The sequence below is a fragment of the Protomyctophum parallelum genome (genome assembly GCF_964188405.1).
Source record: "Protomyctophum parallelum genome assembly, chromosome: 15".
Taxonomy (NCBI): Eukaryota; Metazoa; Chordata; class Actinopteri; order Myctophiformes; family Myctophidae; genus Protomyctophum; species Protomyctophum parallelum.
The window spans coordinates 48706071-48724101 of NC_139710.1; the positions used below are offsets into that span (position 1 = coordinate 48706071).

Below are 18031 nucleotides of genomic sequence, written 5' to 3' on the forward strand. Positions count from 1 at the left end.
TGACTTTAGGCTGACTTTGGCAAATAAATTACCCACAGTTCATAGCGTTACCAGGGGAATGAGGGGGATCCTCCGAACGTCAATCATTTAAGTATGCAAATTAGTTATGTATAGCGGTTAGAATGTCAACAAACACAATAGTGCTTTCTCACCGTTCTCAAAGGGAGACGGAATGTAAGGATAGGCTATATATTTAATAACAATAATAATAATGGAAACATGATGAGAAATGAATAATGAGCAAAGTAAAAGAATATGGAAATGCAATTTATAATGAATATTATTATATATGAATATTACAACCCCTATAACACAGGAAAGTGTATTTATGAAACTAATAATAAAACGATCAGCTTAAATACTCAAATAGACATGATAGACATGTATAAATAGTCCAAGCATGTAGGCCAGGGTTCCCCAATTAATTTTCCTCAAGGGCCATATTTTGTCTAGCGTACCAGGCTGGGGGCCTGGAGTCTGCACGCGCGAGGTCGAGGTCTTGCCCTGATAATTCATTTTCAGGGCAAGACCCCATTTGAAAAGGATGCCCAGTTTGACATGCATAGGCTACTGACCCCCATGTAATGCCATTTATATCTGGGACCCAAAAAAACCCCCCTTTTTTCCCTTTAAAAAAATAAATCTTCCAGGGGCCACAAGGGGGCGCTCTGTGGGCCGCAAATGGCCCGCGGGCTGCCTATTGGGAAACCCTGATGTAGGCACTGGCTGTGAATAAGGACAGTTTGTATAAAGTGATGCAAAGTGTCATGAATGGCGGACTCATCTTCAAAGCGCTGTCCCATTCCTTTCACAACAATGTGGAGTCCTTGCAGCCTCTCACCCTCAAGCACTTACAGCTGACGTCACTAAAGTCAATGAGGGTTCAGGGCTCAGAGCTTGAGGGAGGCCATTGGAATTGGGCCATAGACATTCCGTGCATAGATGTGCCATGCAGTGGTAGGCCTGAGGCCTGGTATGGTATAGGCCTCAGGTCTGCCATTCTGAAATTTAATTTAATAATATTTGGACTGCTGGACAGCTGACAGTAGGCTGTACTAGGCTCTCTTTACTCTTAAATATATATATTAAAAAAATATATATATACAGTATATATATATATATATATATATATATATACACTAGGCATGTGAATCTCGTCTCATCTCACGATTCGATACGCATCTCGATGCACTGCCAGCGATACGTTACTTTAGCGATACATGGAATCTCCTGGCGATACGATTCACCCCTCTCCCGATACGATGCGATTTGATGGCGATTCAATTCTGGACATTGCGATACGATGCGATACGATACGATGCTTTGCGAAGGATTTATATTAAAGCTCTATTAATTTCCCAAAACATGTAAAAATGCATTACATTTCAATTCAAAGCAATTTAATATAATATACACATATTGGCACATCTATGCACGAAATGTCTATGTTCATGCAGGCTTCTGTGTGCGGCCTATAGGAGCAACTGAGCATGTGCGGCACTACAAGTCTTACACCACATGCGTTCGAGAAACCCAGCCAAGGAGAGTTCCGTTTAAGCCTTTATTTTCCTTTGCACAGACAAGCATTTGATTTGAGCAAGGAGGTGGTAAGGCTTCACGGTTATAGTTTTTATAACTGAGGCTCCAGGACAGAGGGCTCTCAGGTAGAGTTGTTGTTGTTGTTGCTGCTGCTGCTGCTGACAAACAATGACTGCATGGACAGGCACAGGGCACTCGGGCAGTATATATAGCTGGCCACTGATTGAGGTGAGAGTGGGAGCAGGTGAGATTACTGCTTGAGAGGGAGTGACAGCACGTGAGGTGGGTGGGTCCAACCCAAGGGGCCAGCTATGCACTCCAATGTTGAAGCGCTGGGCCCTAGTGGTAAGAGGAAGGACTGCAGGCGGACCCGTGGATTCTTGACGAGGAAACCCTGTGCAACCGAGCGCCCAATGTTAAAGCCCAGCTGCACAATCAGAGCCGAACTAACAATGGAACTAGGTGGAGCTTAAGTGCCAGGGCCCGAAGCTTGCAGGGCCTGGTACGACACTATAGGTACAGCTGTTGCTTCTTTCGAAAAATATAACGCAACATAAGAACCCCTGCTAGTGTTTTTGGTCTTCTCGTCTGACAGTTTCTGTATAGCAGTTTTCGGGAGGGGGGGGGGAGCAGACTGTTTGGGGGGGTTCCCGACGGCTGCGCGTCGCTTCCTCCTCTGACAGAGGGGAAGCGAGTAAGCGACGCCGTCAGAAGCCCCCTTGTTCAGGAAGGCCCCCCTCACTCAGACCGACCAACGTGTGTTGTTGCGACAATAACATACAGCCTATGTAAGAGGAATATAAACAAGATCTTGGCGCAAAATTTCATATTTACCCTGCTCTAATGCAACAAAAGTGTGTTCTTACATCCTCCATTTCACGATTTCAGCACTCGTGAGTAAATTAATTGAATTGCTATTATGAAAGTTTTCAGTGACGTTGGACCCACAGGTTGCATTGTCGTCAATAATTAATCTGTCTTTAAAACGTTCTAATATTAATATAGCATATTGGCATTGTCTGTTGGTGCACACATGTTATATGGACCATGTAACAACATGGTCAACAGCACTGTTTGCAAATGTAGCTACATTTGTTGGCAATTTAGACAAAACATGCTGCTGCCTGCTAATGGAGCTTGTAGATATAGGCTAATTATTTTTCGGGAAAATTGCAGTTTAGCAGAGACTGAAGTTGGAAAGGCTGTGCCCAGTGCGGCAGTTCCTACTGTGTCTTGTGTGTCAGCGGGCAGCGCAGGCAGTAGTGGATATGCGCTAAACGCATGCATGTTAATTAATTAATTAATTGGCTGAATCAGTAGGGGCCTTTTGATTTGGTGAAGCGCCAGGGCCTTGAGAGGGGTTAATCCGTCACTGTGCACAATGCGGAAATAGACGGTCCTTCCGGCAGCCTTCCGGGTGATTCAAAACGCCACTGAGCAACTTTCACTGACATGAATAGCGGAAGGGGCGGAGCTTCGCGCCAGTTTAATCTCTATCATTTTAATACTCTATGGTCCAACCCATGGAATAGGCCAGGGGGAGGGTTGTTGTTGCTCACTAGGATGACTCTTTTCTACAAAGTCCAACATGCTTTCACTGCCATCTGGGCCTGTTCATGTTCCTGTTGGGTCTTCGCCACTGCCTAATCGTTATGCTTAATTCATACTTTTGTTTATCTACAAGCTCTACAACTGACAGTCGTACGGCATGAATCTAGCCTTTTTTAGTTGTGGCTGACAAAGTGTTGCGACCAGGGGGGCAGTCAGACAGATATTTTGTGAAGCCACTGAGGGAATCGGGATTTCCTGAAAGTTCATATAATGGCCTGTTGTGGCGCTGTCATTGGGCCCAAAAAAAACCACAGCCCTATAGAAGTCCATGTATTTGGGCCCACCTTCACCTAGACTGTATTACCTTAATAAACATGGTCATGAATACTTTCTGCTAAGTTCCATGAGATATGGGACTACTTTTATTTATATATCAAAGGATTGTTGTAACATTTTGTATTTGTACATTACATATGATATAACCACGAGTGTCAACAACAGAGTGTGGAGGGGTGTTGTCCAGGGGTTTTCTTTTTTTTGACTGCTAGTTGTGTTTTGTTTTTTGTTTGTTTTTTCTTGTCTTTTTCTTTTGTGTAAGTCATGTGAATTTTGTATGCTTTATTTAAAATCATTAAAAAAACTTTGATGACAATTTTTTTTTTAATAATACTTTCTGCTTCCAGTGACTAGTTTAAAGTCTCATTTCTAATGTCATAATATTCTTTTTGGAAAAGGATGGTCCCATTTATTAAAAAAATGGCCATAAAGTCGCGTATGTTCTGAGGGGCGTGGCTACCGTTACAGTCTATGAACGGGATTCCCCACCCACTCGAATCAAAATAAAAACCAACTAAGAAGAAGGGGGGGGAAGTCCCGCCTCGTTGTCTGGGCCAGCCAATGGGCCAGCTGGGCCCAAACGGATCTAGAAAGATGGCGATTTACAATTCAAGGACTGACAGGCTTCATTTTACGTTCATGTTAGCATGTGTTACATCATGTTACCCGGGGAACGCTTTGTCCATATCTTTTACAGTCTATGGTTGCGACACACCCTCCGGAGAACACCCTCCGGAGAAGTACGAGACGAGTGTGACCTGCTGATCAAAAACACTGCTGATTTCGTCTACCTGATAAACTAAATGTAAATTAAATAAAAACTAAGCTATTATGACTAAAACTAAGACTAAATATATTGACAATATCGCCAACAAATAAAAAACAAACGTCACCGCCCACCACACTCAACAAACTGACCACATTCCCGGTGCGCATTTCCGAACGCACCCATTGTGTCGCACAGCCCATCTCTGCATGGTGGCAGCAGCAGCAATAAGCAATAATGTATGTCTTACCTGTATTTGGGAGAAAGTTCCTGATGGGTATTTTTGGACTTGTTTGTAGATTTGTTGTTTGTGGATGTCGTATTACATGTTCCCTATGACTTACTTTTCATGTTACATTGATCCCACTGACTTTCATATCTCCTGTATTTTTATTTAGCTACATTCAGTGGCGCCCATTTATCTGCCCCTTTTGTGAGAACTGTTATTTGACCTTGTGCCCATTTACGACTTGAGTTGTGAACTACATCTACCCTTAAAACTACATATCCCATGCATTATGCTTCCTGGTTTTGACCAAGGAAGCTCTGAGAAGGAAGGGAAGTGGTCACGTGACTGGGCTGCGCCATGACACTTTCATGGGAGCTAAACTCACACCGGAAGTGCAATGAATACATGGCAGTGAATCATAACAAACATTATTTATGAACAATTGAGACCTTTTGTAAAGTAATCACTTCTGGAAAATAACAGAAGACATATCACAGGTTGTTCATGAGCTGCCTGGTCACTGAGCTCTCATTGACTCCAGTGCATTCTGCCAAACTTCCGGGTAGTTTGGCTCCCATGAAAGTGTCATGGCGCAGCCCAGTCACGTGACCACTTCCCTTCCTTCTCAGAGCTTCCTTGGTTTTGACCATGGAAGCTCTGAGAAGGAGCTCTGACATGTGAGCTTGTAGATCGAGCATGTGAGCTTGTAGATCGAGCTATTTTCAAACATTTTTGACTAAGACATTTTATTTTTATTTTGTGAAAATTGTGAAAGAAATTCAAAAAATTATTTGAAACTGTTTTGATCAAATTTTATAATTATAGTTTGTTTTTTTACGTTGATTTAATTAGGTACTGTGTGTATCAGATGTAGACATGCAGTTACATTATGTCCCAGTGTGTATATATCAGATGTGCTGATATTATGTCCCAGGGCAGAGGGCAGGCATCGATGGCAGGAGCACCGCAGTGACCAATCACCCAGGGCGCTCCATGACCTCCGTGTGTTTTGAAAATGTTTGTCTGGCTGACAAACAATGGCTGGCACGGGGCCAAGCAGGGAGGCTGGCTGCCAACCGGGCACCCTCCCTCCACCCCTCCTTATCCCTCTTTCAGCCCCCTGTGCCCCCCCCCCCCTCTAGTTCATCAGTGTCCGATGCACCATAGCCAGCGCACACATCCTGCCTTTGTGGGCCAGGAATGCATGGAATTCAGACTGCTTCTGCCCCCCCCCACCCCCCCCTCCTGTTCCAACAAGGTGCTCTCAAACACCCCCCGCCCCCCAACACACACACACACACACACACACACGCATGCACGTATACGCACGAATGCGCATGCACGCACACATCACATATAGACAAACACCAAGAGTCTTGTTGGTTTGTTTTTCGCAGGCTGTCTGGGTGGTGGGTGCTTGCGCAAGTCTCTGTGCTACTTGTGGTTACAGTACTCTCTCTCTCTCTCTCTCTCTCTAATACCCAGTGCTTGTCCTTCCCACATGACTAGCCTGGGGTTCGGCAACAACATCAGGGATAGAGTGGCCGGTAGAACAGCCGGATGGGAACCACAAGGTTCCCAGTTCGATCCCGGGCTCCCCACAGAGTTAGTGGCAAAGTGTCCTTGAGCAAGGCGCTGAACCCCTAATTGCTCCCCGATGCGCAGGTTGGTGCCCTGCATGGTTTCCTCCGCCATCGGTGTGTGAATATGTGTGTGTGTGTGAATGTAATGCACAATCTATGTAAAGCGCCTATAAGCGCCATATAAATGCACCATTTACCATTTGCATGGCGTCGAGAACCGAGTCATTAAAGCAGAGCTTCTCAAAGTTGGTGCCGATTGTCTTTACAGATAAACAAGCCCAAAGTAACAGCGTGAACAGATCTACAAGCTCACAGTATTAAATATAAGGTTTTTCGGCATAGTGTGGAGGCTTGCGCAGACCGGTGTGGCGTAGTAGAAGGCCGGACAGAGTGCCGCCACGCCTTCGTCAATTGGTGTGACGGGATAAACTGGGATATAAAATGATTCTCCACAGATTTCATTCACCATCAGTTGCAACTCTCAATTGCTTTCTCAATCCTTCAGCATTTTTTTTCCCTTCACGCAAGACGGTGCCTGACGCGAGAAATCTGTTTTAATCACACAAACATGGCAAGAGAAAAGACTCGTCCATCATGCACTGGAAATATATACCGCCACCACACCGAACAATGTTTTGGAGAAGCTCGTCACATTCGCACCATCATCGGACTTTGAGCAGCGAGTGCTGCACCAAATAATTACATTTCCTATGTTTCATTACAGTGTGTGAGCCAGCGCTTTAATGCGAGGACTTTCCTGCTCTCCAGCAAAACAGTTTTTTTTTTTTTTTTTTACGTGCCCTTGGGATGACAATGGGAATGCTGAGTTTTTTCCTACTGGACATGGGAACCTGTAGAAAGGCCTTTGTTTCCTGGAATGCCGCCCACTAGGAAAGAGATGGATGGAACACAGGATGTGTGTGTGTGTGTGTGTGTGTGTGTGTGTGTGTGTGTGTGTGTGTGTGTGTGTGTGTGTGTGTGTGTCGTTCGGGCGGACGGTGACTCGGGTGGTTGTGGAAAGGTGGAGGTGTTTTCTCCCCATCACCACTTCCCTTGCTGCAGCCGCTGCAGCACACTACATGTGTGCCAGAGGTGGGATTCCCCCACTCAGGCTTTCTATTACACCTGCCATCTGACCATGTTTTTTATTTTTTGTATTAGTTTTTTATTATTATTTATTATTATTATTATTATTATTATTATTATTATTATTGTTATTGTTATTGTTATTGTTATTGTTATTATTACCACATTAACCCATTCTGACCGGAGATCAGATTCATACGAGGTTTCCACTGGACACACACACTGGTCTGATTCTGACCTGAGATCAGATTCTAAAAATGTCGTTTTGTCGATTTAAAAAAAATAGCAGACCTACAAGCTCGTAGCGCGCCACCGAGTGGCTTGTAGAACTGCTATTTTTCAATAGCTAAAGCACGACATGATGCTAACACCAAAATGGGTTCCCGTTCAGAATGGGTTAAGCCTGGTTTTCACAATTTTGGGCTTGCAATTATACAGGTGAGGTGACATTAAAAAAAGAAATATATATCAAAGAATGTATTTACTTACTTACTGACTTACTGACTTACTTACTTGTTGGGGGGGCAAAGTGTAAAATAGGTCTAAAGTGCTTAAACACTGTTTCAAATATGCCTTTCACTGTGACAGTTACATAATATTCCTAGTTTTGCTGAGACTCACACGAGCACATACTGTAGATGTTTGCGTGGCCAGGTGCGAAGCAACCTGGCCTACATTTAGCACGCACCACTACTGATGACCGCAAAGACGACTCTAAACATGACCCAGTCATGATTGACTAGGTAGTCATGATTGACCTAAACCTAACCTCAGTAAACTATACCTAAACCTAACCTCAGTAAACTATACCTAAACCTAACCTCAGTAAACTATACCTAAACCTAACCTCAGTAAACTATACCTAAACCTAACCTCAGTAAACTATACCTAAACCTAACCTCAGTAAACTATACCTAAACCTAACCTCAGTAAAACTAAACGCAGTGGCTGGGGGGCGTTTCCAAGAACCCGGAAGAACAACGGAATCCGCGGAAGATCCCCTCCTTGCGTGGTGTGCGGGCTCCATCAAATATCTACTTATCTTATACACATTTACATGAGGACTGGGAGTGGAGATAACCGCCCTCATCAGGTTAACTACTGTACATTCACCGTTAATTGCCATTGCGTTGTCCAAGATGTTTGGATTGGCACAAAAACATGCATTTCTTCGCAGGAAATCCAGCGCCTTGCAATGAATCAACATTCCAGTATATTGCACGTACAGGTTTGAATGTTTTTCTCACAGCGGTGAGTTTTTCACACTAACCAACCCACCCTGTGCACAACATGCACCCTCCCTCCCTCCATCCCTCTGGACACTTCTCTCTCTCTGCCCCTCTGCAGGAGAGAGAGAGAGAGAGGGCTGAGAGCGGGTGATGATGTCACAAGGGGGGTGTGGGCTCCCCCCCCCCCCCCCTGCATGCGTCTATAAGTACAGGCCCCCGTCGGGGGAACCTCTCCATGAAGTGGAGCCGAGTTGTGCTGACCCTGTAGCAGGCTGAGACCAGCAGACTGTCCGGTACAGGAGAGCAGAGAGGACCGTTAGACTGGTGCGCCTCTCAGTGCACGGACCGGACCGGACCGACGACTGACTAGTGTGGATATAGTACGTCTCGCTACAGGACAACACTTGACACTCCTTTTTTGGACTGGGACTCTCGGGACGGTGGTGTCTCTCAGCAGCGTCAGTTACTGGAGATTTCCATCTCTTTTTCACTTTTCTATCTTTTCTTTTTACATCCAGGATGTTTTTCCTTGTAATTTTGCAACAGATCCTTCCAACGCTGTTTATCTTCTCCAGTGCTACTGCAGTGGTGGTAAGTTGCCCGCAGCTATTTGCATTCTCTCTCTGTCTCTCTCTGTCTCTGTCTCTGTCTCTGTCTCTGTCTCTGTCTCTCTCTGTCTCTCTCTCTCTCTGTCTCTCTCTCTCTCTGTCTCTCTCTGTCTCTCTCTCTCTCTGTCTCTCTCTGTCTCTCTCTGTCTCTCTCTCTCTCTCTCTGTCTCTCTCTGTCTCTCTCTGTCTCTCTCTCTCTCTCTCTCTCGCTCTCATGTTGCTTGTTGCAAATAAGTTGATTGTATTTGAAAGTGAATTGTTATTCAATTTGTTATATTATTCCAAGATATTGTAGTCACTGCATCATCCCACATCCCACTTAAATCACATCATCTGCCAGCTATATCTCATGATGACTGCATGCTCTCTGATCTGTCTTAACCACTCCTCTAACCCACTGGCTCTCAAAGTGGACCCCCAGGGGTTCTTGAGGCAGTTCCAGGGGGGTACCCATGCTAAAGTATTGATAGGTAGAGGGAGTAGGGGGAGAATAAGAACAACAAAAGGGACCCTTGGAGATCTGTAACTCAGAGAGTGTACAAATGGAATCAAATAAACCTTTACTGATTCATTTGGTTCCAATATTACTGCATGTTATGTGGGGGTCTGTGGCAAAACGCATACATGGGCAACTGGGGGCACATGTGGCCCTCACCTTCACTTAATGCGGCCCTCGGGTTAATACCAGAACACTGATACATTAGTAGCTTAATGAGTATTATTAAAAATGTTATCGTCTTGTCCGATGTATTTAGTTCATAAAGTTAAAATGACTAATAATTATCAGCATTTGAAAGGCATTTGAAATTAAATAATAATACATTTCGGGATTCCAATTCAAATAATAGGCAAAACTAGCTGATCTACACTGCGACGCGTTTTGAGCTTGTAGATCGGCTATTCTTTGCTATTGCAGTATCATGCAATGTGGCCCATCTGGAGTGAGTGTGGAAATATTGTGGCCCTCTCCATCGTCAACCCATTCTGTTCAGGAACCCCTTTTGGTGTTTTTAGCATTAAGTTATACTTTAGCTAATGAAAAATAGCAGATCTACAAGCTCATAGTGCGTATAGGTCTGCTATTTTTTTTAAAGTCGTGAAAATGTGGTGCAAATCTTTGAACGTCTATTCTTTCAGAGTGAACGTTTTTAACTCAAATCTTTGCTTCCGGGGGGGGGGGGGGGGTCCCTGGAACAACATATTTTCAGATGGGGGTCGGCGGTCAATTACAAATCATTCTGGGGGTCCTTGACATGAAAATGTTTGAGAACCACTGACACAGAAACATGGGTTTAACCCTGTGAGAACCACTGACACAGAAACATGGGGTTTTCAGACATTAGTAGAATCGTCCTCAGGTCTAAATGGGTCAAAGTTGCCCCCTGGCCTAACGGATATACAAAGTGGGGGTCCTTCAAATGAAACAGTGTGAACCACCCCCTCTCTCTCTCTCTCTCTCTCTCTCTCTCTCTCAGGCAGAGAGCCACTGTCCGGCCCAGTGCTCCTGTGGGGAGCAGCCCTCGTGCTCACCCGGAGTCAGCTGGGTGACAGATGAGTGCGGCTGCTGCAAGGTGTGCGCCAAGCAGTTCAACCAGGACTGCAGTGCCGCCGAGCCCTGCGACCACATCAAGGGGCTACACTGCCACCTGGGGGCCGGAGGAGACCCCCGGAGAGGCCTGTGTCGAGGTATGCATGCAGTAAGAGGCCAGCCAACCCGGTCTGCTGTGGCTGCAGTATAGATTATTATAGCCAGAAAAATGAAATCAGAATGAAACGAGAAATGAGCCGCCTCCTTAATTAATTGGCCTTGGATTCAGAGTTAGAATTTGTCGTCCCTTGTGTGCACACAAAACAATGCACAATTTTGCAATTCAGGTATTTTTAGCAGACGCTCTTAATCCAGAGCGATTTACAGTAAGCAAGAACAACACATGGTAATACATCAATTACATATAGAAATATTCATCAAGGATCAAAGCTAAAGAACCGTCTAACCGTAGAATATATGTACAAGTAAGACGCGCAAACGCGGGAAGCGAACGCAGCTCGTAAATTGCAATAACAACAATTAGAATAAATTACGTATTTTCTTTCTTCTTTTTAGTTAGTAATTTTTTTAAGTTTTCTACTGTGTGTGTGTGTGGTTGTTTGTTTGTTTGTGTGTGTGTGCTACAGCTGCGCCCTCTGGTGGCGGGCGGGTGGTGTCACAGCGGGACAGACACACAGACAGACACGATCTGCAGGGTCTCATAGTTAGTGCTCACATCGTTCGCAACAATGAAACTATGAGTATATACACTATAGAGTGCTATATGTCTGCATAAAATGCTGTCTAAATTACATACGTTTAGCCATTGCACAAACGCCCCTAGGCCCTAAGGTCGTCAAGGCTGTATAGTTTTCCAAATGACGGTCAATTAGATTTTACAATACACTTGGACAGCACAACAAGGGCAGCAGCAGCCAGCAGCTATCTTAGTCAAATAATGTATGAAGTTTGGTTGCTACTAACCTTTCGACTATTCTACAAGTTAACATCACACCCTCCCCATCTCTATTCTTATTAAATGATGTATCCCAGTTGCCATTAAATAACACCCGTATTCGTGTCTTCTTTGCTGGCGTAACGGCCGCAAAGAAGATGGTTGCTTCGCACTGGAAACCGCCTCATACATTGTCATTTCGCCAATGGGCTTTGACCTTAGACATCATTTATCTAGAAATGTCTACAGCAAGATTGCATGGTGCAAAAGAGGAAAACATTGAGATTTGGTCTGGTATTGCAGATTTGGTTAAGGGCATGGTTTAATCATTATTATTATTATTATCATTATTTATTTATGTTTTGTCTCCATTGCACAGTAGTAGGAGTAATGACATTTTGTGGCATCTTTGGTCTCGGGGGGGAGGGGTGGGTGGGATTGTTTGTTTTTGTGTTCCTTGCTTTTGCTGTTATGTGTTGTTTTATAATGTGTTTTGTTTTCTTTAAGTCATTCATGATGTTAACGTGTCTTATTGTGATTTTTGTCTTAAAATAAAAAACATTTGATAACAAAAAATAAAATAATGTATGAAGTCCAACCCGTGCACGCACAGTTTTCTCACGCTATCTCCCCATGCTTTTCCTTCAGCCGAGGCCCAGGGCCTGCCCTGCGAGTTCAACGGGCGCATGTACCAGCACGGGGAGGACTTCCAGCCCAGCTGCCAGCACCAGTGCAGCTGCATGGACGGCGTGGTGGGCTGCATGCCCCTGTGCCCCCACCAGGTCAGTGTTGTTGCTGTCCACTAAAAACTAAGACCAAACTATACCCGTTTCCACTGACGAAAGCTAAATGGAAACTAAATTAAAACTAAGCTATTATGACTAAAACTATAAGCTAAATCAGGGCTGGGCAACTTTGACGATGGCGAGGGCCAATATATTTCCACACTCACTCCAGAGGGGCCACAGTGCATGTTACTGTCGTAGCAAAAATAGCCGATCTACAAGCTCAAAACGTTTTGAGCTTGTAGATCGGCTATTTTTGCTATATTTTTTGCTATTTGCTATGAATTAGAATCCTGAAAAGTAACCTTTTTTATTGCATTTCAAATGCATTTAGTTAAGTTATGTTAACTTTATGAACTGTTAACATAACTACATAACATTGGACACAAAAAGACAATAACATTTTAATACTAGTCATGAAGTACTAGTCATTTAATACTAGTCATGAAGTAATTAAAGCAGGTTTGGAATTGTAAACAGCTGAAATCAATACTATATCAGTATTCTGATAATAACATGCGGGCCACATTAAGTGAAGGTGGGGGCCGCATGTGGCCCCCGGGCCGCCAGTTGCCCACCCCTGAGCTAAATGTATTGACAATTTCGTCAACAGATAGAAACTAGTCATTTTAACACTTGGTTGCATGCTGAAAATAGCCGATCTACAAGCTCACAACGCGTCGTAGAGCTTGTAGATCGGCTATTTTCAGCAAGTGTAAAAACTGTCATTACGACGGCATCAACGCCCACCAAAATACATTTTAGTCGACTAAATCAACTGTAGATTTAGTCGACTAAAATCTTATGATATTTAGTCCACTACAACTAGACTAACTAACTAGAACATTCCGGGGGAGACTAAAACTAAATGGAAACTATTCAAGAGACTATGACTAAAACTGAAATCAAAACCAGGTACCGCTGCCCGACTGGCGCTGCGCCCGCCCCCGGCTGGCCAGGAGGCCTGCTCCTCCTCGCCACGGAGGAGGAGGAGGAGGAGGAGGATGGGGATCCTCGGCGGCGCCGTGCTGCAAGGAGTGGGTGTGCGACGACGACAACCACATCAGCGAGGAACCGGAGGAGGAGGAGGAGGAGGAGGAAGGGCAGACGCAGACGCAGACGCACGGCACGTCCTCCCTCATGCCAGACCCTCCACCGCCGCTGCTCCTCAACAACAACCACATCAGCCCCTGGCTGCTCCACCAGGCCCAGCCACAGCGCCACTACCAGGCCAGCACTGGAGTCACCTTTAGAGGTACATAAACAACCACATCAGCCCCTATGGCTGCTCCACCAGGCCCAGCCACAGCGCCACTACCAGGCCAGCACTGGAGTCACCTTTAGAGGTACATAAACAACCACATCAGCCCCTATGGCTGCTTCACCAGGCCCAGCCACAGCGCCACTACCAGGCTCTCTCTCTTCTACACAGAGGTGGTGTCTCTCTCTCTCTCTCTCTCCCCAGTCTGAACCATCATTCTGTGCTCTCTCTCTTCTACACAGAGGTGGTGTCTCTCTCTCTCTCTCTCTCTCTCCAGTCTGAACCATCATTCTGTGCTCTCTCTCTTCCACACAGAGGTGGTGTCTCTCTCTCTCTCTCTCTCTCCCCAGTCTGAACCATCATTCTGTGCTCTCTCTCTTCTACACAGAGGTGGTGTCTCTCTCTCTCTCTCTCTCTCCCCAGTCTGAACCATCATTCTGTTCTGTCTCTCTTCCACACAGAGGTGGTGTCTCTCCCCGTCAGGGCGGAGGTGTTCCTCGGAGCCTCCAGCTGTTACCCACAGACCACAGAGTGGACAGAGTGTTCCACCAGCTGCGGCATGGGCATCTCCAGCCGGGTCACCAACAACAACGCCGGCTGCCGCCTGGTGAGGGAGACCAGACTGTGTCAGATACGCCAGTGTGACCTGCTGCATCTCTCAATGGCTGGCAACAAGGTACAGTGCTGTTGTTAACCCATTTAGACCCGAGATCGATTCTACAAAATGTCTTCTAAGGGCCGATTCATACTCCTATTTTACAGCTGTTTCGGCGCTGTAGTGCCGAAATGATTTCGGCTCGTCAGAAATTACCTCAAATGACGTCAAATTGTAGGCTCTACAGCGCCGAACCGACTTTTATTCAGTATGAATCGGCCCTAAATCCGTTGTTATATGTTGTTCCAGGGACCCCCCATGCTAATTAGCCTGCAGCGCTGGTTTGCAGTGTCGCCTGCTTATTATAAGTGACTTTGGACTAGTATATAGATAGAGGACTAAAATTAATAAATTGTTGATTCTTTCAATGTTTTTTATTTCACACTGCACATTTTTAAAACGTCCTGTTTTTTTTTGTTTTTTTTTTGTTCTGATTTCTTCATAACTTCATGTACAGTATGTGTACGGTGCAATGAAACATCGCCAAGAGTTCTTATTAATGTGATTCATTCATTGTATTCCCATACTACTTGACAAAGAAACACTAAATAAAAGTATTGCTCTTCTCAAAGAGCATTAGGTAACTCAGGTCCCGTACAGATATTAGCTGAGATATGTATTGGATAATGAACTTCAGATTCCGTTTCTCTCTCTCGTTCAGAAGGGCAAAAAGTGCCAGCGAACCGTCCGTCCGCGGGAACCGCTCAGCATCTCGTTCGCCGGATGCTCCACGGCGCGGCGCTACCGCCCACGCTCCTGCGGCGCCTGCGCAGACGGCGACGGCCGCTGCTGCGCGCCGTCCCTCTCCCGGACCGTGCGTCTGCGCTTCCACTGCCCCGACGGCGAGGGATTCTCCCGACACGTCATGTGGATCCAGCGCTGCAGCTGCAGCAAGAAGAGCTGCCCCGACGGTGGTCACGGTCACCAGCAGCAGCACCACCACCACCGCAGCGGGTCCAGCCCCTCCGTCAGCCTCCACAACGACATCCACGTCTTCAGGCACTGAGTGAGAAACACTGACGCGGTGTCGCTGTTCTTCACGCGGGCAGATGCAAAGACATGCGGTTCGACCATTCGTTGTCAATGTGCGCCATGCAGCGACATGAAGATGCAAAGATGCATCCGACGTTTGTGGCCTGCTGCAAGAGAGATATACAAAGCTACAAGTAAAAGATGAACTGGCTTCAAACTCAGACACAAAGATACAAAGCAACAAACATGCCGCGAATCTTCGCATCTTTGCATGTGCCCCTGTGTGAGCGCAGCATCACTCATCAGGGTCGTGCCCATCCCCGAGGCCTCGGCGCGCCGTGTGGGCATTAGTCCCATTGAGGCCCAGTGGTCAACTATTAAAGGGACATTTCACCCTTTTTGCATAAAACTATATGTTAATGACGTTTAGCTTTAGAACACTTTCCTGGGGGTCTTTATGTGTGTAATATGTGGTTTTAGATATTTTAGATTGTAGCAGTGAGCCCAGTGTCTCTGATGTCATGGACACTGGGCTCACTTACTTCCTGGACTACAATTCCCATAATGCTTTGGGGGCACTGCTCCTCCTTGTGGATAGAGGGAGGGCTGTCTTACTGAGACAACATGTAGTCCAAGGACTGTCTAAAGAGGACGGGACGCGGAGACCGTAAGGGCGCCGCCATGTTGCTCACATGGTGCTCCATGGAAGGAAAGAAACATGCGCAGTGGGCTTTATGCAGCCAACACTTCCTCCTTCAGCTTCCTTGGTCTCAACTGCGCATGTTTCTTTCCTTCCATGGAGCACCATGTGAGCAACATGGCGGCGCCCTTACGGTCTTCGCTTCTTGTCCTCTTTAGACAGTCCTTGATGTAGTCCAGGAAGTAAGTGAGCCCATTGTCCATGACATCAGAGACACTGGGCTCACTGCTACAATCTAAAATATCTAAAACCACATATTACACACATAGAGACCTCCAGGAAAGTGTTCTAAAGCTCCTAAACGTCATTAACATATATGTTTTGGCAAAAAGGGTGAAGTGTCCCTTTAAGGACCCCCAACATTGTATACATGTATTTGGCCGCCGAACCCCATCTTCAAAATATGTTGTTCCAGGGACCCCCCCCCCTCCACCCCCCAACCCCCAGAAGCAGATATTTGAGTTAAAAACGTTCACTTTCATGTGAAAGAATAATGTATTTGCACACGTTTTCATGATAAAAAAAATAATAAATAGCAGATCTACAAGCTCGAAACGTGGCACTTGGCTTGTAGATCTGCTATTTTTCAACAGCTAAAGGTTTAAAAAGAATGTGGTCAAAGTGGTTAAACGGCTATAAGGCGACACAGATGCGTTCCTGGTCTTAAACGGCTATAAGGCGACACAGATGCGTTCCTGGTCTTAATGGGCATTAGACCGCGCCAAGTATCATCCTCCGCCCACGCTCCAACACGGCCGGACGTTCCAGGGACAGCCCTGTCTGTCTGTCTGTCTGTCTGTCTGTCTGTCAGGAGGGTGGGAACAACCTCTCCCTCTTCTCATGCCAGACTATATGACATAGACATGGAGAGAACCCTCTCCTGGCAAGCCGGACCTCTGTCCCGCCCTGTGCCACCCCACCCCTCTCCCTCCAGCCCAGCAAGCATACAGTGAATGGTTCCTATAAACCTTTTATAGTTTAAGAGCCAAAAAATAAATTAGACGTTTGCGGGAGGACCCAAACTATAGTGAAAAGCTCGGCTATTTTCTCTACTTCTTAAATATTTGTTTTCTAAATTTATGGAATTTCATAGATTTTTCTTTGATTTCTTCATGAAATTAGGCTACTAGGGGGAAAAGAATGTTTTGTTTTTAATTCATGAACAATTATACTTATGAACGCGTTATGAAAACGAAACGGAAATGTAGGAAACAAAAAGGAAGAAAGGAACTCATGAAAATGTGTTGGACCCTGCAGTGTTTGCATGGGAACCAGTGGGCATAGAGAGAACGTCCCTGGCAAGCCTCCGGACCTCCGCCGCGCACCCAGTCCAACTCCCAGTCCCTCCCCTCCCCTCCCCTCCCCTCCCCTCCCCTCCCCTCCCCTCCCCCTCCATGCCCAAGCAGTACACTCGCTTGCACTTTAAAAGCTTCCTGCCGTGACGTCAGCGCACGGTTTTCGCCCGTCATCACACTAGAGGTGTGTCGTTATATTCAATAAGGGACTGCTATCTTTCAATAAGGGACTGCTATCTTTATATTCAATAAGGGACTGCTATCTTTCCACGCATTGGGGAGGAGAAGGGACAGCACTGACTGAGGACAGACAGTGCACTGACTGAGGACAGACAGAGCACTGACTGAGGACAGACAGTGCACTGACTGAGGACAGACAGAGCACTGACTGAGGACAGACAGTGCACTGACTGAGGACAGACAGTGCACTGACTGAGGACAGACAGTGCACTGACTGAGGACAGACAGAGCACTGACTGAGGACAGACAGTGCACTGACTGAGGACAGACAGTGCACTGACTGAGGACAGACAGTGCACTGACTGAGGACAGACAGAGCACTGACTGAGGACAGACAGGGCACTGACTGAGGACAGACAGAGCACTGACTGAGGACAGACAGAGCACTGACTGAGGACAGACAGAGCACTGACTGAGGACAGACAGTGCACTGACTGAGGACAGACAGAGCACTGACTGAGGACAGACAGAGCACTGACTGAGGACAGACAGTGCACTGACTGAGGACAGACAGTGCACTGACTGAGGACAGACAGTGCACTGCAGTGTGTTGGTGGAGGTGGTGGCGGTGGCACCTTGAACTGTTTGGCAGAAAATTTACTTTATTGAAACTTTATATTTTTTATTTATTTGCGTGTCGTTGTTGTTGTTGTTGTTTGTGTTGTTTTGTTTCTTAGTTCCTCTAAATACAGAGGAAGGAATGAATGGTATTT

At 45.9% G+C, this 18031-nt stretch overlaps 1 protein-coding gene across 1 annotated transcript; it reads left to right on the forward strand.

Annotated features, from left to right (window-relative positions):
• Positions 1–8573: 8573 nt before the first annotated feature.
• ccn1l2 (cellular communication network factor 1, like 2) lies at positions 8574–15355 on the forward strand. Its single transcript, XM_083784692.1, has 6 exons — positions 8574–8910; positions 10403–10613; positions 12059–12192; positions 13111–13450; positions 13918–14132; positions 14773–15355. Exons 1-6 carry the CDS (start codon positions 8839–8841, stop codon positions 15115–15117), a joined length of 1317 nt encoding a protein of 438 aa, XP_083640818.1. The 5' UTR covers positions 8574–8838; the 3' UTR covers positions 15118–15355.
• The last annotated feature ends 2676 nt before the right edge of the window (positions 15356–18031 follow it).

Excerpts from the sequence above, each read along its gene's own strand:
- ccn1l2 (XM_083784692.1), top strand. The coding sequence starts at position 8,839 with ATGTTTTTCCTTGTAATTTTGCAACAGATCCTTCCAACGCTGTTTATC. Across the intron at positions 10,614-12,058 it reads CCGGAGAGGCCTGTGTCGAG|CCGAGGCCCAGGGCCTGCCC; the intron begins GTATGCATGCAG and ends CTTTTCCTTCAG. Across the intron at positions 12,193-13,110 it reads TGCCCCTGTGCCCCCACCAG|GTACCGCTGCCCGACTGGCG; the intron begins GTCAGTGTTGTT and ends AATCAAAACCAG.